This window comes from Pelophylax lessonae (genome assembly GCF_965119305.1).
Source record: "Pelophylax lessonae genome assembly, chromosome: 12".
In the NCBI taxonomy this organism is placed as follows: domain Eukaryota; kingdom Metazoa; phylum Chordata; class Amphibia; order Anura; family Ranidae; genus Pelophylax; species Pelophylax lessonae.
In genome coordinates, this window is record NC_138779.1 from 57,379,310 (window position 1) to 57,406,594 (window position 27,285).

Sequence of the window (27,285 nt, forward strand, 5' to 3'; positions counted from 1 at the left end):
CAAACGAACTCTTGATCAGCCTAGTTCTTCCACCACAGATTTGGTGGAGGACAACCCTAGCTCACCCCCAGGCACATCTGTACAAGCCACTCAAGTGTCAGGGGTCTGTGAACAGAATTACCTTCCCTCCCCCGACAATTGGTGGGAGGTTCCTATGTCGAACCTGTGTTGTAATATGCAGTTGTTAAGTTTGAACTCTGCTTATGAAAAGGAAGATGATTCCCTGTTATGCATATGTTAATGTTTTTTTTTTGTGTACTGCCAACATATGCACTGGAGTACATGCTGTTGTCCTCTTTGGGGACCAAAGTTTCTCAAGTGGGGGGAGTGTGTAGCGGGGTCTTACATTATACAAGTGTAAAAGACTGCTGCTTGACATTTGAGAGGAACTCGGCTCCATCTAGTGGCCAAAAGGAGCCGAGCTATGGAATTTCTTTTGATGTGATTTTCCTTTCAGGAAGTTGAGCAGTCTTCATCGCCCATAGTGCTTTGAGAGTACCAGGATGCACTGCTTCACCGCACAGCCTTCTGGGGGAAGCTTTATAAAGGAAGGGAGGAGCCAGGCTCACTCTCTTGGGAAAGACACAGTGAGACAAGCAGGAAGCCAGCGCTGTGGGCTGATGCTGCATGCTAGGCCGAAACTCCTGGGCCTTAAGTGACTAAGTTGCAGTGTTTCATCTCCAGTAGAGGATCCCTCCTGGAGGTCCCATCGATGTTCTACAGAGACCAGACTCATCCACCCCAAATACCTAGCGCGGCTGGTGACAGAGCCCGGAGACTGAGACCGCAGCGGAGGCTTCCTGGGAGACAGTCCTGTTGGTGAGAGGGCACCTGCCCAAAAACTGACTCTATCTATCAAAGAAGTAACTTTAGTCAGGATTAGCCTTAGAGTAGTAGAAGGCAGTTTACCAGGTGGCCCAGTACATCTCTCACAGAAGTTTTACCGCCAATCCTGCACAGACACCCCGCGGTGATTATTAACTGTTTGCTGCCATTCTCTCTATTGATCACCCATCCTCAATGTGGATTACAAATCGCGAGTGCACCAACGTTGCTAGCGAAGATATAGAGAAGAAACAGCGGACTCAGATAGGTCTGACTGTCTGGTACTGTGTCTAACTGAATGCTGAGCCTTATTTCCAAAAGTATAATAGTGATTAAAGTGGAGTTCCACCCTATTTTTATACTTACCTCCATCTTCTCGCTCCGGGTCACCTGAAAAATAAATGGATAATCGCATATTTTTTTTTTTTTTACTTACCTCGTAGCGAAGAAAATATACTTACCTTACTTCCTTCTTCCTCCTTCCTCGGCCGCGGCCCGTCGTCACTTCCTGGCTCTGCAATGATTCCTGGGAGCTGAACGTCATAGCTCCCAGGAATCATTGCGCCTGCACCGGCCCCGACGTCAGTTCCGGGTCGCGCGCGTCATCCCCTTCTAAACAGCTTCTGGGCATGCCCAGAAGCTGTGGAGGGGTGACGCGCGCGACCCGGAAGTGACGTCGGGGCCGGCGCAGAGCATCGTGGGACCACAGAAGGCGGAAGAAGACGCCGAAGAGGACGCGCTGGCTTCAAGCTGCCCACATCTGAGATGGCAGCGCTGGACAAGACGTTTGCAAGGTAAGTATTTCGTCTTGCAGGTAAGTGCAACCCGGGACAGATCAGAGGCTAGCCATTGTGGAATGCACTAGCCCTGACTGTCCCGGGGGTATTAAAAAAAAAAAAAACAAATCCTGGGTGGAACTCCGCTTTAAGATGGTGGTCCTATGGGCTCGGAGACATTTCCTGAAACAATTAATGTGCCCTTGAGGAGTGATATCACAGTATTTATCTTATCTTTGATTAATTAATCAGTATATCCTTTTACAAAGTCATATTTTACTGTATCGAAACTGTTTATTTGATTTACAGTAAATAACTTTCCTGTTTAAAAGCAAGCTTGTGTGTGGTCACCTTGTATTACCCAGAAGGACTGCAGCTGGAGAGAGGTAACAGGTCATTATTATTTATTGAAGTGTTATATTCCAATCTGTGTAGCCATTTGGTATTCCAGTCCTATTCTGGGTCAGTTGTGCCTAGGGAGGGTTCGAGCCAATTCTGTGGGTTGTTAGGCAGGACGTGGACCCAATAATCTAATCAGCAGCTCCTGCGGGGGTGGTGCTACATATATATATATATATATATATATATATATATATATATATATATACACCAGTACATACAGTATATATATATATATATATATATATATATATATATATATATATACCAGTACATACCGTATATATATATATATATATATATATATATATATATATATATATATATATATATATATATATACACCCATACATACATACCATATATACATATATATATATATTTTTATTTTTTAATTTTGAACCCACTGGTGCTGATATATCGGAAGAAAGAAGTCTTCTTCCTCTGATCACACAGCTTCTCCCCCTGATTCTCCACCTCTGAGCTGGGGAATCTGGAATGGAGATATTTCAGAATAACGGCTGTGTGATCTTCAGATCTCCCTTTTCTAAACTGGCCGTTTGTGACAGAAACGGTCATGTACTGTGATGAGAAGAGAAGAACATGTTCTCTGCTCCTCATCTCAGCAAACTAAACGGTAACTCATCAGAGATCAGTCGTGATCCTTAGGATCACGGCTTTTCTCTGTTTATTAAAAGTACACCCTTGTCTGCTGAATCACAGTTCTGCCTTGTTCCACGTTTATTACCTGGGTGTTGGTATAGAATATGCCAGGAGAGAGTTTTAGACTCCTACAAAAGACAATGTATCTATTCAGAACCACCTTATCGGAAATTAGTATACTGTTTATGTGATTCAGTTTTTGGGTTTTTTGGTGTTTGTATCACACATTATGCCTATGAGCAGAATTTTACTAGTGGGCTGGGTGCTTCTCATCTCAGGCCTTTAATTCCCTTATTGACATCATGTTGGTTATGTTAGAAGGTAAAAGAGTATCTACTGCTTTTGGCGCAAATTTATTTCAACTTAAAATGTTAGCTCTATGTGGCAGGTCAGAATTTGTTTTAGATTAGCATTTTCCAGTTGTCTACAGATGCAACAGAATCTATTGATTGTGGTCATTTCTGCTCTGGTAAATAGTTTTCAGCATTTTGACCAAAATATTGTATTTTCACAGTATCCCTAAGAATATTGTTCACTTGGTCTCTTCCTTGTTGTTGTGGATGTGGCACTTTGGTACCAGCAGTTCAGCTTCCAGAGCCTCTTAGTGATGATTGTTAGAATAGCATTGTTATGAAATTAACTGTCTAGGATATCGGGTCCTTCTTGGCCTTCATTTTATGTTTAGGTTAAAGTAAGAAATTTTCAGGGTAGCAAAACATTTAATAGCAGATGCTTTGTTTGCCTTGTTCCAAGTGTTTCAGGATACCAGTTACCCCAGCAATGAGGAAAGGCCTTCAAATTCCTTAACACCAGTTTGTTTTTTGCTTGCAGTTATATGCAATTTGATATTCAATTCCCTTGCTGAAACAACCTACATTATCTATGCCACTGGTTGCATCTCCTTTTAGGACTTTTCAGAACTTTTTTGGCCTTTATATGACGTGTAGCAAAGTGGTTGTTTCCACTCTTCATCAAAACTGTTAGGAGTTTGAGACACAATGATTTTGAATATAATTCTCGCTTTTGGTAAGAAGTCCTGAAACAGACTTTAGAAGCTATGTTTATATGCTGCTATTGGGTCACAAATTGAATACATGTCATGTTATTTCACCACTGCTATGGAATCAATCTCTTCTTTTGCATATAAAACAGAACTGCTTTTCCACTCCATTCAGTCTGGTTAGTTGAGGTAATTTGTAAACTTGCTGGTCAGTGTTTGCAGAATAGGATTAGCAAGACAAAGATAGGTAGTTATCACTTCTTGCATTCCATTCGCATTGCCCAATAGAGCTGATTCAGCAATTTTCACTATTCACAAGGCTTTCCTTTCTTTTTCTGTTCCATGTAAATGGCTCTACTCTATCAGAATCATAACTTAAATCTGTTCATAAAAAATGTTGATGGTGCAGGATATGCAGCTGCTACATAGGAAGTGCATCAGGACATGGATGGGTGCCCTGCTCGTTATGTCCGTCCTGCTCTTTGCATTTATTACGCGCATCCCCATCTTTTATAATTTTAATATATAAAATACATTAATAGTATGAATAGTTGATATTCATATGTTTTCTGGTGCCGAGGATTTTATTTTTCCTCCTGTTAAAATTACAGCTCTCCTGCAGGGTATATGGGGATGCTCATATTCCTTATTTTCAAGTGTGAGCTTTGTTGAATATCCTTGTTGTTCACCTGAAAGGGAATGGTTTAGGTGTATTCAAAATATTAGACCTTCTAAAGAAAAGGGAACTGTTTTGTCTACAATTAATGGTTTTCTTGGCCTGGGCTTCAGTTCATGGTAAAGTTACCACAAAATGTGCATTAATTAATATGCTGATTTCCTGTATACTCATTATTAGTGACTTAATTTTTCTCTGTTGTGAACTGAAGGGTTTCATCAGAGATCTAGCAGTGTTTGGCATAGAACCCAACCTTCACTCCTTTGCGACCAAATCCCTCTGTCTCTCATGCAGTTTCAGTTGTCTCTCGTTTTGGTCTGATGTATAGATCTCTATACAAAATGTACAGTTTTACTGCCAAAGGTGTTATGCTGCACTAAACTTTTTATCCAGCCTCTAGATTACTGCATTTGTTATTTTGGAAGGCCATTATTGTGGAAAAGTAGAGGTAAGAAAAAAGCACTTGTTTTGTTTAGTCAATTATTTTCTGCATATTAGATCTTTGAGGTCCCTGTAACCAGGTATGTGTTCTTTTCTACTTACTGTGTAAAAGGGTGTCCCTCTTTATAATTTCAGAAATTTGGGATGTATGGTTTTAGTAAATTTTCTCCAATATTGGTAATTGCATTTTCAGTGCTGGATTTTAAAGAGTGATTTTTTTTAGGCCGCGGTGGTGTGTGGGGCCAGGTTGATAACCTGGCTTTTGGGTAATGTCGCCCATTTTGTGGGTGGACAGTGGTTGGTAAACTGTTATTTGGTTGGTATAAGATATTGCTGCTTGAGTCTTAGTGACTAAGCATGTTGGTCTGTTAATGGTTAACAGCGGTTCTGTTTGGTATTAAAAGTTAAAGTTCATTTCATAATTAAAATTGTTTTAAACCCAATAAAGGGGCCGCGGCATAAACTTTTCCACAATCCTTGTTGTGTGTTTATTTTCAATTTTAGGTATGTTTTGTGGTATGATGGGTGTTAATGGAGTGTACAATCCCATGTTAGGGCCACGAAAGAATAAAATAGAGAAGTGGCCCCATGGGATTGTCACCCCTAACACCCATTTGTTTTATAAATACATTTTACTTTTAATAGAGGGCTATGTTGATTGTTAAGTACATGTCTCTCTATGGCTGCTTTGCTGGTTCTTTCTGTTTTCTGTTTCAGGTGAGAAGCTGCCTGCTGTTGCTAGGCTGTTGCTAGGAAGATTTACCTCAGCTGCTGAGCACTGTATTGGTGACAAATCTTTTGGCGGGAAACATCTAGCCAATGAGTGTAACCTTTTACTTATATCCTCTCCTGTCACTGGGCGGAGTCAGCATTTACCTCAGGTCTGTCAGCTGGACTCACCGCTGGGATTCTCCTCAGCCTTCCTTCTGGATATTTTAACCTGCTCTCCCACCCTCCCTCCCCCTTTGTTATTTCCCCTCGTCGTGGTCCACCTTTATGTGGGTAACGTCGCCCACTTTGTGGGCGGACAGTGGTTGGTACGCTGTTATTGGTATAAGATATTGCTGCTTGAGTCGTAGTGACTAAGCATGCTAGTCTGTTATTAACGACAGTTCGGTTTGATATTGAAAGTCAATCTTTTTGGGTAATGTCGCCCACTTTGTGGGTGGACAGTGGTTGGTAAACTGTTATTTGGTTGGTATAAGATATTGCTGCTTGAGTCTGCTTGACTAAGCATGTTGGTCTGTTAATGGTTAACAGCGGTTCTGTTTGGTATTAAAAGTTAAAGTTCATTTCATAATTAAAATTGTTTTAAACCCAATAAAGGGGCCGCGGCCTAAACTTTTCCACAATCCTTGTTGTGTGTTTATTTTATATTTTAGGTATGTTTTGTGGTATGATGGGTGTTAATGGGGTGTACAATCCCATTACAAAATAAGGCCAGAGATATTGATAAAGATGGATGGAACCCCTTTAAGGGATTAGGAGGTTTGGTGACGCTTTATATGGCATAGCAACATGGTTACAGAAATTAGGTGCTTACATTGTGATGTTTCTGTTTCTCATACTTGTTATTTACTTCCTCATCAGGCTATGCCTCTGTATGACTACCCACTGTACCAGCAGATGGTCCACCGGCCCTGATGAACCTATTATACTGAGGAATCTAGGAGAGAGCTGAACAGGACGCCGTCTCTCTACGCCAATGTAGCAGGAGTTACCAGCAATCGGCTGAATGTAACGTGGAGAAGAATGGTGTCAAATAAACAAAAGGCAGGAAATTACATGGACTTTCCTGTAAATTACTGTAACCTTCACATATCACACAGACACAATTTCTGCTAGAAGCTCTCCCTATCTGAGCGGGAAGGCCGAAGTTACGCTGCAGCGCTGACAGGCGAGCAGCAGCAGGGTGAGAACGCCGAAAGTGCGCACAGACGGCCCGCACTTTCTGCAGCAGCTCTGACATATCGGGGTCGTTTTTAAGGAACCTCTGCACCACCAAATTCAGCACATGCGCCAGGCAAGGGATATGCGTCAAACCGGCAAGGCCCAGAGCTGCTATGAGATTTCGCCCGTTATCGCACACCACTAGGCCGGGCTTGAGGCTCGCTGGCAGCAACCACTCATTTGTCTGCTGTTCCATGCTCCTCCACAACTCCTGCGCGGTGTGTGGTTTGTCCCCCAAACAGGCAAGTTTTAAAACTGCCTGCTGTCGTTTACCCCTGGCCGTGCTGAAGTTGGTGGTGAAGGTGTTACGCTGTCCGGATGAGGAGGCGGTAGAGGGTGAGGAAGCGGAGTAGGAGGAGTTAGGAACAGGAGGCAAACTGAAGCGCCCTGCAATCCTCGGTGGTGGAAGGACATGCGCCAAATTGCTATCCGCCTCAGGCCCATCCGCCACTGCATTTACCCAGTGTGCCTTTAGGGAGATTTAACGCCCCTGACCGTGCTTACTGGTCCACGTATCGGTAGTTAGGTGGACCTTGGCACAGATGGCGTTGCGCAGTGCACACCTGATTTTTTCCCCCACTTGGTTGTGCAGGGAAGGGATGGCTTGCCTGGAAAAGTAGTGGCGGCTGGGCACGACGTACTGTGGGACAGCCACCGACATAAGGTTTTTAAAACTGTGCGTCTCCACCAGACGGAATGACAGCATTTCAAAGGCCAAGAATTTTGAAATGCTGGCATTCGGGGCCAGGGATCGCGGGTGGGTAGGGGGGTACTTCCTCTTCCTCTCAAGTGTTTGGGAGATGGAAAGCTGAACGCTTCCACGGGACATTGTGGAGATGGTTGGTGACCCAGGTGGTGGTGTTGCTGACAGATCCTCTGTTTGCGGGGTGGCAGGTGCCGGTATCACTACAGATGTGGCTGGAGCGGCCGAGACTGCAGCAGAAGAGGAAGCAGGATGAGCCAGAGACGTTTCTTGGTTTTGAAGGTGTCTACTCCACTGCAGCTCGTGCTTTGCACTTAAATGCCTGATCATGCAGGTTGTGCTCAGGTTGAGAAGGTTTATGCCTCGCTTCAGGCTCTGATTGCACAGGGTGCAAACCACTCGTGTCCTGTCATCAGCACATTTTCTAAAGAACTTCCACGCTAGAGAACTCCTTTGAGCTGACTTTGGTGCGCTCGTTCCCTTGCTGCGTTGGGCAGTAGCAGGCGTAGTGTCTAGGGCACGGGCGCTCCGCTTCTGCACCCTGCTCCCTCTTCTGCTGTGCTGGTGGCTCTGTGCGACCACTGCCTCTTCCTCCAAACCACTCAGGTCACCTGCATGACGTTCATTCCATGTGGGGTCGAGGACCTCATCGTCCTCCACATCATCTTCCACCCAGTCTTCACCCCTGCCCTCCTTGTCGGTCTCCACAATGCTGAACGCCGCAGCAGTTGGCACCTGCGTTTCGTCATCATCGGAGACGTGCTGCGATGGTCCTTGCATGTACTCATCTTGAGAAATGAGTGGTTGGGCATCGCTGCACTCAATCTCTTCCACTTCTGGGGCAGGGCTAGGTGGATGGCCCTGGGAAACCCTGCTGACAGAGTCCTCAAAAAGAACAAGAGACTGCTGTATGGCTTGGGGCTCAATTATTGTTTGTACACCTTGGACATCGGCTGCAGGTGCCAACTCTGACCTTTCTGCAGTAGACTGGGTGGGAGACAATGTGAAGGAACTGGAGGCACTGTCAGCAGCAAACCAATCTACTATCGCCTCTCTGTGTTCTGGCCTCATCACTTCTAGAGGCGTATGATGCCCTACCAAATACTGATGTAGGTTCTGTCGCCTACTAACACTTGAGGAAGGTGTTTCACTTGTGCGTGTAGCTGGCACAGATCGACCACGTCCTCTCCTTGCAACAGGAGCTCTACCAGCAGCACCACGACCCAGGCCACGGCCCCTATTTGACGTTCTCCTCATATTTCTGTAATTTAAGATCTTGCCCTAGAAAGGTGTTTATTGAATAGCGGAACAAAACAACAACAGTATCGCACGGGTGTATCTCACAGTCAAATATGCAAACTATGCCGCAATTTAATGTTTTTTTTTACCCCAAAAGGGTGTACATTGAATAGCGGAATAGGATAAAAAACGGTGTATCTCACACGTATCCTTGGCGGGGGAAGGAGATGCGCCAAACAAATTTAAAAGGTGTATCTCACACGTACCGATACAGACTATGCCGTAATTTAATTTTTTACACTCCAAAAGGGTGTATATTGAATAGCGGAATAGGAAAAATGTTATAATACGGTGTATCTCACACGTACAAACACAGACTAGGCCCCGATTACAATTTTTTGTACCCTAAAGGCAGGATGAGGAAGAGGAGTAGGAGGAGTTGGGAACAGGAGGCAAACTGAAGCGCCCTGCAATCCTCGGCGGTAGAAGGAGATGCGCCAAACAAATTAAAAAAGGTGCATCTCACATGTACCGATACAGACTGTCCCGCAATTTAATTTTTTACACTCAAACAGGGTGTATATTGAATAGCGGAATAGGACAAATTTTACAAAACGGTGTATCTCACACGTACAAACACAAACTAGGCCCCGATTACAATTTTTTCTACCCTAAAAGCAGGATGAGGAGTAGGAGGAGTTCGGAACAGGCAGGAGGCAGACTGAAGCACCCTCAAATCCTCGGCAGTATGAGATGCGCCCAAAAAATTGGAAAGGTGTATCTCACACGTACCGACACAGACTATCACGCAATTTAATTGTTTATACCCAAAGGTTTTGATTAAATAGCGGAATAGAAAATATGATCAAAAAAAGTGTATGTATATCACACGTACACAACCACACTAGGCCCCAATTACTATTGTTTGTACCCCTAAAGGCAGGATGAGGAGTAGGAGGCGTTTGGAACAGGCAGCACCCTCAAATCTTCAGAAGTATGAGATGAACCCCAAAAACTTGGAAAGGTGGATCTCACACGTACCAACACAGACTATCCCGCAATTTAATTGATCCCCAAAGGTTTTTATTGAATAGCGGAATAGGAAATATGATCAAAAAAAGTGTATGTATCTCACACGTACAGAAGCACACTAGGCCCCAATTACTATTGTTTGTACCCCTAAAAGGCTGGATGAGGAGTAGGAGGAGTATGGAACAGGCAGCACCCTCAAATCTTCAGAAGTATGAGATGAATCCCAAAAACTTGGAAAGGTGGATCTCACACGTACCAACACAGACTATCCCGCAATTTAACTGATCCCCAAAGGTTTTTATTGAATAGCGGAATAGAAAATATGATCAAAAAAAGTGTATGTATCTCACACGTACAAAACCACACTAGGCCCCAATTACTATTGTTTGTACCCCTAAAAGGCTGGATGAGGAGTAGGAGGAGTATGGAACAGGCAGCACCCTCAAATCTTCAGAAGTATGAGATGAACCCCAAAAACTTGGAAAGGTGGACCTCACACGTACCAACACAGACTATCCCGCAATTTAATTGATCCCCAAAGGTTTTTATTGAATAGCGGAATAGGAAATATGATCAAAAAAAGTGTATGTATCTCACACGTACAGAAGCACACTAGGCCCCAATTACTATTGTTTGTACCCCTAAAGGCAGGATGAGGAGTAGGAGGAGTTTGGAACAGGCAGCACCCTCAAATCTTCAGAAGTATGAGATGAACCCAAAAAACTTGGAAAGGTGGATCTCACACGTACCAACACAGATTATCCCGCAATTTAATTGATCCCCAAAGGTTTTTATTGAATAGCGGAATAGGAAATATGATCAAAAAAAGTGTATGTATCTCACACGTACAGAATCACACTAGGCCCCAATTACTATTGTTTGTACCCCTAAAAGGCTGGATGAGGAGTAGGAGGAGTATGGAACAGGCAGCACCCTCAAATCTTCAGAAGTATGAGATGAACCCCAAAAACTTGGAAAGGTGTATCTCACACGTACCAACACAGATTATCCCGCAATTTAACTGATCCCCAAAGGTTTTTATTGAATAGCGGAATAGAAAATATGATCAAAAAAAGTGTATGTATCTCACACGTACAAAACCACACTAGGCCCCAATTACTATTGTTTGTATCCCTAAAAGGCTGGATGAGGAGTAGGAGGAGTTTGGAACAGGCAGCACCCTCAAATCTTCAGAAGTATGAGATGAACCCCAAAAACCCCAAATATCATTCAGCTCTGCTGCAGGCCACAATTTATTTTTTTTTAACCCAAGGCTGTATATTGAATAGTGGAATAGAAAAAAAGTGTATGATTTTTGAAACCACTCAATATTAGCACATGTGAACTGAACACAGCAGTGTATGATCAGTCACTCAGCACAGCACAGCTGAAGGAAAAATGCTGCACACAGTGCCTGATAGAAAAATACTTTTCTCCCTCCTCCTCAGTGGGCAAAAAAGATTGTGTTTAGTGTTGAGCGAACACGGACTGTATTATTCGTGTTCGTACCGAATAATTGGATTTTTGTTACCCGAACACGAACACGGACACTTTACTGTATATTCGGGTAAAAATCCGTGTTCGGTCGTTTTATTTCCGGGTTTTGCATGCTTTGGCGCTCTTTTCATGGCGGGCTTTCAACAGCCAATCAACAATCGTTTAACTGGTGTGCCTTAAGCCATCCCAGCCATGCCTGCAAATGTCTCAGTAGCTGTGATTGGCCGTCTGAAGCATGTGACCAAGTCTTTATAAGTTCGAGGCAGCCGCAGCGGCGTCATTATGCTGCTTAGATCAGGGACAGAGCACACCTCAACGTGCTGGCTGCTGATTAGGGAAAGATAGGCAGGAAAAAAACATTTGTGTCCGGATAGAATTGAGGGACAGGTCGGAGTGTTTAGGCAGGGTGAGTTGTAGGCATTTTAGGGATAGAGTCTGCTGAATTATAGGGTCAGTGTGTTCTACAAACTACAATCGATATTGCTGTGTGGGGTGGGGTCTGCACTTAGTTCTCCTGATCTACGATCTCTTCTCAATCCTGTTAGGGACAGAGTCTGCTGAATTTTAGGGAAAGTGTGTTCTACAAACTACAATCGATATTGCTGTGTGGTGTGGGATAGGAGATAGGCAGGTGTCAGTGATCCACATCCATTTTTCTGTGTGTGGGCTGCAGTGAACACAATCTTTTTGGGGTGCAGTGAACACAATCCTTTTGGAGTGCAGTGAACAAAATCTTTGTGGGGTGCAGTGAACAAAACCTTTGTGGGGGTACAGTGAACACAATCTTTGTGGGGTGAAGTGAAGACAATCCTTGTGGGGTGCAGTGAAGACAATCCTTGTGGGGTGCAGTGAACAAAACCTTTGTGGGGTACAGTGAACACAATCTTTGTGGGGTGCAGTGAAGACAATCCTTGTGGGGTGCAGTGAAGACAATCCTTGTGGGGTGCAGTGAACAAAATCTTTGGGGGGGGTACAGTGAACACAATCTTTGTGGGGTGCACTGAACAAAACCTTTGTGGGGTACAGTGAACACAATCTTTGTGGGGTGCAGTGAACAAAACCTTTGTGGGGTACAGTGAACACAATCTTTGTGGGGTGCAGTGAAGACAATCCTTTTGGAGTGCAGTGAGCACAATCTTTGTGGGGTACAGTGAACACAATCTTTGTGGGGTGCAGTGAACAAAACCTTTGTGGGGTACAGTGAACACAATCTTTGTGGGGTGCAGTGAACACAATCTTTGTGGGGTGCAGTGAAGAAAACCTTTGTGGGGTGCAGTGAACACAACCTTTGTGGGGTACAGTGAACACAATCTTTGTGGGGTGCAGTGAACAAAACCTTTGTGGGGTACAGTGAACACAATCTTTGTGGGGTACAGTGAACACAATCTTTGTGGGGTGCAGTGAACAAAACCTTTGTGGGGTACAGTGAACACAATCTTTGTGGGGTGCAGTGAACAAAACCTTTGTGGGGTACAGTGAACACAATCTTTGTGGGGTGCAGTGAAGACAATCCTTTTGGAGTGCAGTGAACAAAATCTTTGTGGGGTACAGTGAACACAATCTTTGTGGGGTGCAGTGAACAAAATCTTTGTGGGGTACAGTGAACACAATCTTTGTGGGGTGCAGTGAAGACAATCCTTGTGGGGTGCAGTGAAGACAATCCTTGTGGGGTGCAGTGAACAAAATCTTTGGGGGGTACAGTGAACACAATCTTTGTGGGGTGCAGTGAACAAAACCTTTGTGGGGTACAGTGAACACAATCTTTGTGGGGTGCAGTGAACAAAACCTTTGTGGGGTACAGTGAACACAATCTTTGCGGGGTGCAGTGAAGACAATCCTTTTGGTGTGCAGTGAACACAATCTTTGTGGGGTACAGTGAACACAATCTTTGTGGGGTGCAGTGAACAAAACCTTTGTGGGGTACAGTGAACACAATCTTTGTGGGGTGCAGTGAACACAATCTTTGTGGGGTGCAGTGAACAAAACCTTTGTGGGGTGCAGTGAACACAACCTTTGTGGGGTACAGTGAACACAATCTTTGTGGGGTGCAGTGAACAAAACCTTTGTGGGGTACAGTGAACACAATCTTTGTGGGGTACAGTGAACACAATCTTTGTGGGGTGCAGTGAACAAAACCTTTGTGGGGTACAGTGAACACAATCTTTGTGGGGTGCAGTGAACAAAACCTTTGTGGGGTACAGTGAACACAATCTTTGTGGGGTGCAGTGAAGACAATCCTTTTGGAGTGCAGTGAACAAAATCTTTGTGGGGTACAGTGAACACAATCTTTGTGGGGTGCAGTGAACAAAATATTTGTGGGGTACAGTGAATACAATCTTTGTGGGGTGCAGTGAAGACAATCCTTGTGGGGTGCAGTGAAGACAATCCTTGTGGGGTGCAGTGAACAAAATCTTTGGGGGGTACAGTGAACACAATCTTTGGGGGGTGCAGTGAACACAATCTTTGTGGGGTGCAGTGAACACAATCTTTTTGGGGTGCAGTGAAGACAATCCTTTTGGAGTGCAGTGAACACAATCTTTGTGGGGTACAGTGAACACAATCTTTGTGGGGTGCAGTGAAGACAATCCTTGTGGGGTGCAGTGAAGACAATCCTTGTGGGGTGCAGTGAACAAAATCTTTGGGGGGTACAGTGAACACAATCTTTGTGGGGTGCAGTGAACAAAACCTTTGTGGGGTACAGTGAACACAATCTTTGTGGGGTGCAGTGAACAAAACCTTTGTGGGGTACAGTGAACACAATCTTTGTGGGGTACAGTGAACACAATCTTTGTGGGGTACAGTGAACACAATCTCATACTTCTGAAGCTTTGAGGGTGCTGCCTGTTCTATACTCCTCCTCCTCCTCCTCATCCATCCTTTTAGGTGTACAAACAATAGTAATTGGGGCCTAGTGTGCTTCTGTACGTGTGAAAAACATACACTTTTTTTGATCATATTTCCTATTCCGTTATTCAATAAAAACCTTTGGGGCTCAATTAAATTGCGGAATAGTCTGTGTCGGTACGTGTGAGATCCACCTTTCCAAGTTTTTGGGGTTCATCTCATACTTCTGAAGCTTTGAGGGTGCTGCCTGTTCTATACTCCTCCTCCTCCTCTTCCTCATCCATCCTTTTAGGTGTACAAACAATAGTAATTGGGGCCTAGTGTGCTTCTGTACGTGTGAAAAACATACACTTTTTTTTGATCATATTTCCTATTCCGCTATTCAATAAAAACCTTTGGGGCTCAATTAAATTGTGGAATAGTCTGTGTCGGTACGTGTGAGATCCACCTTTCCAAGTTTTTGGGGTTCATCTCATACTTCTGAAGCTTTGAGGGTGCTGCCTGTTCTATACTCCTCCTCCTCCTCCTCCTCCTCATCCATCCTTTTAGGTGTACAAACAATAGTAATTGGGGCCTAGTGTGCTTCTGTACGTGTGAAAAACATACACTTTTTTTTTATCATATTTCCTATTCCGCTATTCAATAAAAACCTTTGGGGCTCAATTAAATTGCGGAATAGTCTGTGTCGGTACGTGTGAGATCCACCTTTCCAAGTTTTTGGGGTTCATCTCATACTTCTGAAGCTTTGAGGGTGCTGCCTGTTCTATACTCCTCCTCCTCCTCTTCCTCATCCATCCTTTTAGGTGTACAAACAATAGTAATTGGGGCCTAGTGTGCTTCTGTACGTGTGAAAAACATACACTTTTTTTTGATCATATTTCCTATTCCGCTATTCAATAAAAACCTTTGTGGCTCAATTAAATTGCGGAATAGTCTGTGTCTGTACGTGTGAGATCCACCTTTCCAAGTTTTTGGGGTTCATCTCATACTTCTGAAGCTTTGAGGGTGCTGCCTGTTCTATACTCCTCCTCCTCCTCCTCCTCATCCATCCTTTTAGGTGTACAAACAATAGTAATTGGGGCCTAGTGTGCTTCTGTACGTGTGAAAAACATACACTTTTTTTTGATCATATTTCCTATTCCGCTATTCAATAAAAACCTTTGGGGCTCAATTAAATTGCGGAATAGTCTGTGTCGGTACGTGTGAGATCCACCTTTCCAAGTTTTTGGGGTTCATCTCATACTTCTGAAGCTTTGAGGGTGCTGCCTGTTCTATACTCCTCCTCCTCCTCTTCCTCATCCATCCTTTTAGGTGTACAAACAATAGTAATTGGGGCCTAGTGTGCTTCTGTACGTGTGAAAAACATACACTTTTTTTTGATCATATTTCCTATTCCGCTATTCAATAAAAACCTTTGGGGCTCAATTAAATTGCGGAATAGTCTGTGTCGGTACGTGTGAGATCCACCTTTCCAAGTTTTTGGGGTTCATCTCATACTTCTGAAGCTTTGAGGGTGCTGCCTGTTCTATACTCCTCCTCCTCCTCCTCATCCATCCTTTTAGGTGTACAAACAATAGTAATTGGGGCCTAGTGTGCTTCTGTACGTGTGAAAAACATACACTTTTTTTTGATCATATTTCCTATTCCGCTATTCAATAAAAACCTTTGGGGCTCAATTAAATTGCGGAATAGTCTGTGTCTGTACGTGTGAGATCCACCTTTCCAAGTTTTTGGGGTTCATCTCATACTTCTGAAGCTTTGAGGGTGCTGCCTGTTCTATACTCCTCCTCCTCCTCCTCCTCATCCATCCTTTTAGGTGTACAAACAATAGTAATTGGGGCCTAGTGTGCTTCTGTACGTGTGAAAAACATACACTTTTTTTGATCATATTTCCTATTCCGCTATTCAATAAAAACCTTTGGGGCTCAATTAAATTGCGGAATAGTCTGTGTCGGTACGTGTGAGATCCACCTTTCCAAGTTTTTGGGGTTCATCTCATACTTCTGAAGCTTTGAGGGTGCTGCCTGTTCTATACTCCTCCTCCTCCTCTTCCTCATCCATCCTTTTAGGTGTACAAACAATAGTAATTGGGGCCTAGTGTGCTTCTGTACGTGTGAAAAACATACACTTTTTTTTGATCATATTTCCTATTCCGCTATTCAATAAAAACCTTTGGGGCTCAATTAAATTGCGGAATAGTCTGTGTCGGTACGTGTGAGATCCACCTTTCCAAGTTTTTGGGGTTCATCTCATACTTCTGAAGCTTTGAGGGTGCTGCCTGTTCTATACTCCTCCTCCTCCTCCTCCTCATCCATCCTTTTAGGTGTACAAACAATAGTAATTGGGGCCTAGTGTGCTTCTGTACGTGTGAAAAACATACACTTTTTTTTGATCATATTTCCTATTCCGCTATTCAATAAAAACCTTTGTGGCTCAATTAAATTGCGGAATAGTCTGTGTCGGTACGTGTGAGATCCACCTTTCCAAGTTTTTGGGGTTCATCTCATACTTCTGAAGATTTGAGGGTGCTGCCTGTTCCATACTCCTCTTCCTCATCCTCCCTTTAGGGTAGGAAAAAATTTAATCGGGCCTAGTCTGTGTTTGTACGTGTGAGATACACAGTTTTTTATCCTATTCCGCTATTCAATACACACCCTTTTGGTGTAAAAAACATTAAATTGCGGCATAGTTTGCATATTTGACTGTGAGATACACCCGTGCGATACTGTTGTTCTTTTGTTCCGCTATTCAATAAAGACCTTTCTAGGGCAAGATCTTAAATTTCAGAAATATGAGGAGAGCGTCAAATAGGGGCCGTGGCCTGGGTCGTGGTGGTGCTGCTGCTAGAGCTCCTGTTGCAAGGAGAGGACGTGGTCGATCTGTGCCAGCTACACGCACAAGTGAAACACCTTCCTCAAGTGTGAGTAGGCGACAGAACCTGCATCAGTATTTGGTAGGGCATCATACGCCCCTAGAAGTGATGAGGCCAGAACAAGTGGAGGCGATAGTAGATTGGTTTGCTGCTGACAGTGCCTCCAGTTCCTTCAAATTGTCTCCCACCCAGTCTACTGCAGAAAGGTCACAGTTGGCACCTGCAGCCGATGTCCAACCGTCTTTCACCTCACCCCCTTGCAAATCAGGCAAGCAGTCTGAGCCCCAAGCCATACAGCAGTCTCTTCTTCTTTTTGATGACTCTGTCAGCAGGGTTTCCCAGGGCCATCCACCTAGCCCTGCCCCAGAAGTGGAAGAGATTGAGTGCAGCGATGCCCAACCACTTATTTCTCAAGATGAGTACATGCAAGGATCATCGCAGCACGTCTCCGATGATGACGAAACGCAGGTGCCAACTGCTGCGGCGTTCAGCATTGTGGAGACCGACAAGGAGGGCAGGGGTGAAGACTGGGTGGAAGATGATGTGGAGGACGATGAGGTCCTCGACCCCACATGGAATGAACGTCATGCAGGTGACCTGAGTAGTTTGGAGGAAGAGGCGGTGGTCGCACAGAGCCACCAGCACAGCAGAAGAGGGAGGAGGGTGCAGAAGCGGAGCGGCCGTGCCCTAGACACTACGCCCGCTACTGCCCAACGCAGCAAGGGAACGAGCGCACCAAAGTCAGCTCAAAGGAGTTCTCTAGCGTGGAAGTTCTTTAGAAAATGTGCTGATGACCGGACACGAGTGGTTTGCACCCTGTGCAATCAGAGCTTGAAGCGAGGCATAAACCTTCTCAACCTGAGCACAACCTGCATGATCAGGCATCTAAGTGCAAAGCACGAGCTGCAGTGGAGTAGACACCTTCAAAACCAAGAAACGTCTCTGGCTCATCCTGCTTCCTCTTCTGCTGCAGTCTCGGCCGCTCCAGCCACATCTGTAGTGATACCGGCACCTGCCACGCCGCAAACAGAGGATCTGTCAGCAACACCACCACCTGGGTCACCAACAACCATCTCCACAATGTCCCGTGGAAGCGTTCAGCTTTCCATCTCCCAAACACTTGAGAGGAAGAGGAAGTACCCCCCTACCCACCCGCGATCCCTGGCCCTGAATGCCAGCATTTCAAAATTCTTGGCCTTTGAAATGCTGTCATTCCGTCTGGTGGAGACGCACAGTTTTAAAAACCTTATGTCGGTGGCTGTCCCACAGTACGTCGTGCCCAGCCGCCACTACTTTTCCAGGCAAGCCATCCCTTCCCTGCACAACCAAGTGGGGGAAAAAATCAGGTGTGCACTGCGCAACGGCATCTGTGCCAAGGTCCACCTAACTACCGATATGTGGACCAGTAAGCACGGTCAGGGGCGTTATATCTCCCTAACGGCACACTGGGTAAATGCAGTGGCGGATGGGCCTGAGGCGGATAGCAATTTGGCGCATGTCCTTCCACCACCGAGGATTGCAGGGCGCTTCAGTTTGCCTCCTGTTCCTAACTCCTCCTACTCCGCTTCCTCATCCTCTACCGTCTCCTCATCCGGACAGCGTAACACCTTCACCACCAACTTCAGCACGGCCAGGGGTAAACGACAGCAGGCAGTTTTACAACTTGCCTGTTTGGGGGACAAACCACACACCGCGCAGGAGTTGTGGAGGAGCATGGAACAGCAGACAAATGAGTGGTTGCTGCCAGCGAGCCTCAAGCCCGGCCTGGTGGTGTGCGATAACGGGAGAAATCTCATAGCAGCTCTGGGCCTAGCCGGTTTGACGCACATCCCTTGCCTGGCGCATGTGCTGAATTTGGTGGTGCAGAGGTTCCTTAAAAACTACCCCGATATGTCAGAGCTGCTGCAGAAAGTGCGGGCCGTTTGTGCGCACTTTCGGCGTTCTCACCCTGCTGCTGCTCGCCTGGCAGCGCTGCAGCGTAACTTCGGCCTTCCCGCTCACCGCCTCATATGTGACGTGCCCACAAGGTGGAACTCCTCCTTGCACATGCTGGAAAGACTGTGCGAGCAGCAGCAGGCCATAGTGGAGTTTCAGCTGCAGCACGCACGCGTGAGTCGCTCTGCGGAACAGCACCACTTCACCACCAATAACTGGGCCTCCATGCGAGACCTGTGTGCCTTGTTGCGCTGTTTTGAGTACTCCACCAACATGGCCAGTGGCAATGACGCCGTTCTCAGCTTAACTATCCCACTTCTATGCCTCCTTGAAAAAACAATTCGGGCGATGATGGAAGAGGATGTGGCACAGGATGAGGAGGAGGAGGAGGATGAAGAGGTAACATTTCCAAGGCTTTCAGGGCAGTCATTCGCAAGGGGCTCCGAGGGTGGGTTCCTGCACACACAAACGCCAGGGACACAATTGTCCAGCAGGGGCACAGTTCTGGAGGATGAGGAGGATGAGGAGGAGGAGGAGCTGGAGGAGGAGATGGAACCATGTTCACAGCAGGGTGGCACCCAGGCCAGCTCATGGCCATCACTGGTGCGTGGCTGGGGGGATACAGAGGACACGGACGATACACCTCCCACAGAGGACAGCCTTTCGTCGCCTCTGGGCAGCCTGGCACACATGAGCGATTACATGCTGCAGTGTCTCCACAACGACCGCCGAGTTGCCCACATTCTAACTTGTGCTGATTACTGGGTGGCCACGCTGCTGGATCCCCGTTACAAGGACAACGTACCGTCCTTAATTCACTCACTGGAGCGCGATCGCAAGATGCGCGAGTACAAGCGCACGCTGGTAGACGCCATGCTGCTGGCATTCCCATCTGACAGCGGGGCCACAGTGGAAGCACAAGGCAGAGGAGGAGGAGGAGGAGGTCGCCAACTCAACCAGGGCACCGCCAGCACCTCAGAAGGCAGGGTTAGCATGGCCGAAATGTGGAAAAGCTTTGTCAGCACGCCACAACAAACAGCAGCACCAGCAGCTCAGATGGAACGTCTTAGCAGGAGGCAGCATTTTACCAACATGGTGGAGCAGTATGTGTGCACACGCCTACATGTAGTGAATGAGGGGTCTGCCCCCTTCAACTTCTGGGTCTCCAAATTGGGCACATGGCCTGAGCTTGCCCTTTACGCCTTGGAGGTGCTGGCGTGCCCTGCAGCCAGTGTATTATCTGAACGGGTGTTTAGCACGGCTGGGGGTGTTATAACAGACAAGCGCAGCCGCCTGTCCAGAGACAATGTGGACAAGCTCACGTTCATTAAAATGAACCAGGCATGGATCCCACGGGACTTTTCCGTACCTTGTGCAGAATAGCAATGGATACCGACCTTACCCAGCCATTGTTCCATTTTTGCTCTTTCTCACTCTTTTGGGGTGTACCCTCATTTAAAATTTGTGAAAAGAAGCAGTGTTGGCTACCTCGTCCTCCTCCTCAGGGCCAGATTAACGTAGGGGCTTTTGGAGCTGCAGCTCCATGCAGGCCCCTACCTTTTATATAGGCCCCGGGTTGGCCATATTCACTGTGACCGCTCTTCTGTCACTTGTAAACACAGAAGTCTGGCTTCTATGCTCGCTTCCCCAGGCAGCACCCTCAGAACCTCCCCACACAGCGCGAAGGCCGGACAAGGAGGGACAGTTGCCGATGCATGGATGTGTTTATGGGCTTCAGAGACAGCATCCCATGTTGAATTAGGCATGCATGGCTGCACCCTTCCTCCTCTGGGTGCATGCCAAGGCACGGCCCTTAAGGCCCTTCAAAATCCTCAGCACCAAGACCATGATGCTCTTAATCCGGCCCTGGTCCTCCTCCACCGCCGCTTCCACCTACACCGCCCATAGGTGTGCGCAGCCTATTGCATTAGGGTGTGCACCCCAAAGTTGAAATACACATGCATGTGTTTGCCTACATGTACATGGCCCCGATACATTACTCTCCCTGCTGGCAAAGAGAAATAGAGCAGAGCAGGTGCGAGGGAGATCTTTCCCATCTCCTCACTGGCAAACAGAGCGATAATGCTATGTGCCCTAGGTGATTAGGGTGTGCCCAGGTACACCAGGCACACCCTGTGCGCACGCCTATGACACCGCCACATCCACCACCACCTCAACCTCCCTCCTACTCCATATGGGCCTCGTCCTTCAGAGATGAAGAACATTGTTTTATTTTTCTGTTTTTTTTTGTTGTTTTAAGTTATTTCCCTATCCACATTTGTTTGCAGAGCACTTGACATGCTCTTAACTACGTTTTGCTGCCATTTGCAGCACTCTAGCCCTTTCCATTGGTGTTTTAGAGCCATTTTAGTGCCTTAAAGTTCGGGTCCCCATTGACTTCAATGGGGTTCGGTGTCTGGGAAAAGTTCGGTAAAAGTCCGGGACACGGACCCGGACTTTTTTTTAAAGTTCGGCCGAACCCGTCGAACACGGACATCTAGGTGTCCGCTCAACCCTAATTGTGTTCACTGCACCCCAAAAAGAATGTGTTCACTGCACCCCAAAAAGATTGTGTTCACTGTACCCCAAAAAGATTGTGTTCACTGCACCCCAAAAAGATTGTGTTCACTGCAGCCCACACACAGCAAAATGGATGTGGACCACTGACACCTGCCTATCTCCTATCCCACACCACACAGCAATATCGATTGTAGTTTGTAGAACACACTGTCTGACCCTAAAAATCAGCAGACTCTGTCCCTAAAAGGATTGATAAGATCGTAGATCGGGTGACTGCAAACCCCCCCCCCCCACACAGCAATATCGATTGTAGTTTGTAGAACACACTGTCTGACCCTAAAAATCAGCAGACTCTGTCCCTAAAAGGATTGATAAGATCGTAGATCGGGTGACTGCAAACCCCCCCCCCACACAGCAATATCGATTGTAGTTTGTAGAACGCACTGTCTGACCCTAAAAATCAGCAGACTCTGTCCCTAAAAGGATTGATAAGATCGTAGATCGGTCACTGCAAACCCCACACAGCAATATCGATTGTAGTTTGTAGAACACACTGACCCTAAAAATCAGCAGACTCTCTCCCTAAAATGCCTACAACTCGCCCTGCCTAACACACTCCGACCTGTCCCTCAATTCTATCCGGACACAAATGTTTTTTTTTTCCTGTCTGTCCCTAATCAGCAGCCAGCACCCCAAAAAGATTGTGTTCACTGTACCCCAAAAAGATTGTGTTCACTGTACCCCAAAAAGATTGTGTTCACTGCACCCCAAAAAGATTGTGTTCACTGCAGCCCACACACAGCAAAATGGATGTGGACCACTGACACCTGCCTATCTCCTATCCCACACTACACAGCAATATCGATTGTAGTTTGTAGAACACACTGTCTGACCCTAAAAATCAGCAGACTCTGTCCCTAAAAGGATTGATAAGAACATAGATTGGGTGACTACAAACCCCCCCCCCCCCCCCCACACAGCAATATCGATTGTAGTTTGTAGAACGCACTGTCTGACCCTAAAAATCAGCAGACTCTCTCCCTAAAAGGATTGATAAGATCGTAGATCGGTCACTGCAAACCCCACCCCACACAGCAATATCGATTGTAGTTTGTAGAACACAGTGACCCTAAAAATCAGCAGACTCTCTCCCTAAAATGCCTACAACTCGCCCTGCCTAACACACTCCGACCTGTCCCTCAATTCTATCCGGACACAAATGTTTTTTTTTTCCTGTCTGTCCCTAATCAGCAGCCAGCACGTTGATGTGTGCTCTCTCCCTGAACTAAACAGCAGAATGACGCCGCAGCGGCGCTGCCTCGAACTTATAAAGACTTGGTCACATGCTTCAGACGGCCAATCACAGCTACTGATACATTTGTAGGCATGGCTGGGATGGCTTAGGCACACCAGTTAAACGCTTGTTGATTGGCTGTTGAAAGCCCGCCATGAAAAGCGCGCCAAAGCATGCAAAACCCGGAAATAAAACGACCGAACACGGATTTGTACCCGAATATACAGTAAAGTTTTCGGGTCCGTGTTCGGGTAACAAAAATCCAATTATTCGGTACGAACACGAATAATACAGTCCGTGTTCGCTCAACCCTAGTCACAACCTATTAACGATTTGTGCCCATTAACTGGCCGAAAAACAAAGGAACTGCCAAAATGACTGAATATTGGACTATTTTATGTATAGTGTATGGCCAGCATTAAAAGTACTCTGTTGTTTTACCACCGTTCGCTGAATGATTCATCGTTTTAACAGTTTGAATCAAGGTGTTTGCATCAGAGTGCTGCCATCCAGTTCTGTTTCTTCTATGTGTTCCCGGGGCCGGCACCCGATCCATTCTCAGAGGCAGCTGAGTAACAAAGGAGGTGATTCTATCCTGGAGCAGTACTCTATTCTGGTAAAGTAAATATCTCCTAAGCGTGCACCATTTAGTAGATATTTACATTGGTAATAGTCTGGGACATCACTGGTGCATGCACATTGCACTCTGAAAGGATGGTGCTGTCCATTCAGAGCTCTTTGCTGAGACTGTGACTCCTGTGCGCATGCGCGGGAGTAACATTGTCGCGGCTCGGCCATTCAAACGGACAGAGCCCACAAACCTGGAAAGAAGACTGTGTGAAGATGGAAGCCCTGGCTGCAGTGACAGTGTGTTGCTAGAGGGCTTTTTGATTTTCCCAAGGAATGGATCAGCAGAAATTCTACTTGGTCTCTACCTGGTTTGTCTAAATATATGATTCTTTCACCCTCTGTTTCAGTCGTATCTTTACTTGTACAAGACCGTTCTGCAAATCAATAGTTATGCCTAATTTCTCCTAATATATACGTCCTACACACATCATTTATTATTCAAAAAGAGCTTTACCTACCTGACGAAAATGCATTGTGAAATTTCTCCATAGGATACTTCAAAGCTTCATGAGCAAAGGGCATTTCTGGTTTATTGGAACAGTATGTGTCCAGCAAAGTCCGGGAGTGGAAGCCGTGTACATGGTAGAGTTTATGAGAGCTGGGCTCCATCCTGTAATATTGTTATCTCTACTACAGCAATCTTCCAGTGTGTCTCCTATCTTCTGATGTGTGGGATAAATTCAACTTTTTAAATACTAATATGACTTCATTAGAATGTCACCCAATATTTATACAATGTGACTCAAGTCATCATGCTTTGATAGCAGAGATTCAGGTGACTGCATTGTGATCAACCAACAAAGTAAAGTCACTTTTTTTTTGTGCTAGTTTTGGGAGTAGAAAAGACTCGATCCTCTCTTAGGCTGGCCATACACTATACAATTTTCTTGTTCAACTTTCCTTTAGATTTACCAAAACCATGTAATATAGGGTCAAACCTAAACACTTTCAATTTGTATGCAATCAGGCAGGCCCTTGCACTACATAGTTAAAGGTAAATCTAAAGGAAATTGAATAAGAAAATTGTATAGTGTATGGCCAGCCTTAGTCTAATTACTACATTACAAGTATAAAACATTTTTTTCTGTGCCCAAAATGTCTTGTGTGTTTTACTTATGTAGCCAAGTCCTGGACTACAGAAACAAGGAGGAGACAGTGGGCTCCATTCACAAAGCAGTAGCTACCGTTTTAAGAAATGCAGTAAAATAGTGCTCCGCATTTTTAAAAAATATTTTTGTCAGTGCCGGTTCACATTTGTGCGATGCGGGAACGCTGCGAATATACAGCGTGTTCCCGCATTGCATCCGCACCCCTGGCAGTTCACACTGCCATATGCGATATGCAGGGGGTGTCAATTAAAAGTTAACAACACCCCCAGTTGAGATCGCACATCGCAGAGCGATCTGCAAGTTCGCACAGAATCGGATCGCACTAGTGTGAACCACCATGCGATCCGATTCTGCTGCGGATTAAAAAAAGGGTCATGTGCGTGTTTAGTGCGATTGCGGTGCGAATTCAGCCATACAAACTGTATGGCTGAAATTTGCACCGCACAGAGATCGCATGTAATTTAGGAGCAGTGCGCTCCAAATTACATGCAATTTCTGTGATCGCACTAATGTGAATCGGCACTCACTAAGGAAAAAACGCTTCTAAAATACTGCATGCAGTGTTTTGTCGTGTTTTGCAGTATTTTTGGAGAAAAACACGTCCAGAATTCTCTGTGAGGCTCTTAGGACATAGCCTGTGCCTACAATAACACTATGATCTATCTAATTTGAGCAATGTCTTGGATGAATTATTACCAGCTAACACAGAAGGATTGACAATATAAAGAAACATTTATTGAACCTCTAGGGTCACATAGACAAGCCACGATTGGCTATAAAAACAATGAGGTTGTTGTAACTGGTCGGTTCAATGGATAACAATATGCTAAAAAACACTCAACTGCCCCAAGCACAATCTGGTGGCTGTGTCAGCATTCTTACCCACAGATGGAAATGTTGGGGAATAATCCTTGGCTTTGGGAAAGTTCACTGCAAATGATGCCGTATGTAAGGAACTGCTGATGGAATAGGTTGTGATGGCCCTTGGCTACTCTTTTTTCAACCTCTCTTTCAGTCTTCTCTTTACTTGTACAAGACCATTATGCAAATCAATAGTTATGCCTAATTTCTCCTAATATATACTTCCTGCACACATAATTTATTATTCAAAAAGAGCTTTACCTACCTGAGGAAAATGCATTGTGAAATTTCTCCATAGGATACTTCAAAGCTTCATAAACAAAGGGCATTTCTGGTTCACTGGAATAGCATGTGTCCAGCAAAGTCCGGGAGTGGAAGCCGTGTACATGGCAGTGGCAGATCCGGGGGAGGGGGGGGGAACGGGTCAATTGCCCCCCCGATATATTTCCCACTCCAGTTTAGAGCCAGACCAGTGAGTCCCCCAGCTCCAAGTCCCAGCCCAGGCCAGCAGCGGCGGCAGAGCTGCCGTGCCGCTGGCCTGTACTGCAGTGCACTGGTTGCTATCGCCGCCCGGCGTCTAGCAACCAGTGACGTCACCTGAGGAGGAGAGTGAGGCCCCAGCATTCACTGCGGAGCCTCCTTCCTCCTCTGCTGCACGCCGAGTGGAGTGTTGGCTCCACCCACCTCCTCCCTCCAGCTACTCCAGACCAGGCCAGCACAGCACAGTGAGTCCTGTGTGTCATCCTAAAAAAGTGAGTAGGAGCAGTTCTGGGGACCCTGATGTGGGATGGGGGGGGGCTCTGTGGGGACCCCGATGTGGGATGGGGGGGCTCTCTGGGGACCCTGATGTAAGGGGGCTCTCTGGGGACCCTGATGTGAGGAGGGGGCTCTCTGGGAACCCTCTTATAAGGAGGGGGGCTCTCTGGTGACCCTGATGTAAGGAAAGGGCTCTCTGGTGACCCTGATGTGAGGGGGGGCTCTCTGGGGACCCTGATGTGAGGAGGGGCTCTCTGCGGGTACTGATGTGAGGTCAGAGGGGGCTCTCTGGGGGCACTGAAGTAAGGAGGGGGCTCTTTGGGGACCCTGATGTAAGGGGGGGGGCTCTCTGGGGACCCTTATGTAAGGCGGGGTCTCTCTGGGGACCCTGATGTAAGGAAGGGACCCTCTGGGGAACCTGATGTGAGGGGGGCTCTCTGGGGACCCTGATGTAAGAAGGGGGCTCTCTGGGGGACCCTGATGTAAGGAGGAGCTCTCTGGGGGACCCTGGTGTAAGGAGGGAGCTCTCTGGGGGACCCTGATGTAAGGAGGGGGCTCTCTGGGGACCCTGATGTAAGGAGGGGGCTCTCTGGGGATCCTGATGTAGGGAAGGGACCCTCTGTGGACCCTGATGTAAAGGGGGCTCTCTGGTGACCCTGATGTAAGGAGGGGGCTCTCTGGGGACCCTGATGTAATGAGCGGGGCTCTGGGGACCCTGATTTAAGTGGTTGGGCTCTCTGGGGACCTTGATGTAAGGGGGGCTCTCTGGGGACCCTGATGTAATAAGGGGGGCTCTAGGGACCCATATGTAATGGGGGAGCACTCTGGGGACCCTGATGTAAGGAGAGGGGGCTATCTAGGGACCCTGATGTAACAAGGAGGGCGTGGGGTCCCTGATGTAAGGAGGGGGGCTCTCTGGGGACTCTGATGTAACAAGGAGGGCTCTTGGGACCCTGATGTAAGAAGGAGGGCTCTGGGGACCCTGATGTGAGGAGGAGGGCTCTGGGGACCCTGATGTAATGAGGGGGACTCTGGGGACCCTGATGTAATAAAGAGAGGGCTCTGGGGGCCCTGATGAATGGGAGGGTGGCTCAGGGGACCCTAATGTAAGGGGGTGGCTCAGGGCACCTTAATGTAAAGGGGGTAGCTCTGGAGACCCTGGGGTAAGGGGGGAGGGTGACTCTGGGGACCCCGATGTAAGGGGGGTGACTCTGGGGACATAAGGGGAAGGGTCTTTGACCCTACGAGGAGGTTAGTCGTGAG

The 27,285-nt window shown here is 46.4% G+C and overlaps 1 protein-coding gene across 2 annotated transcripts in view; it reads right to left on the minus strand.

Moving 5' to 3' along the window:
* LOC309568758 (nicotinamide N-methyltransferase-like) overlaps positions 1-25,632 on the minus strand; it is a 67,117-nt gene extending 41,485 nt beyond the window's left edge. The window contains exon 1 of one of the 2 annotated variants that reach the window (XM_082274530.1): positions 25,532-25,632. In XM_082274530.1, coding sequence (XP_082130656.1) covers positions 25,532-25,595 — 64 coding nt within the window. In that variant the 5' untranslated portion in view covers positions 25,596-25,632. Of the gene's footprint in view, positions 1-23,754; positions 23,994-25,531 lie in introns of those variants that run through there. The other variant, XM_082274529.1, reaches the window with a different exon arrangement.
* Positions 25,633-27,285: the final 1,653 nt, after the last annotated feature.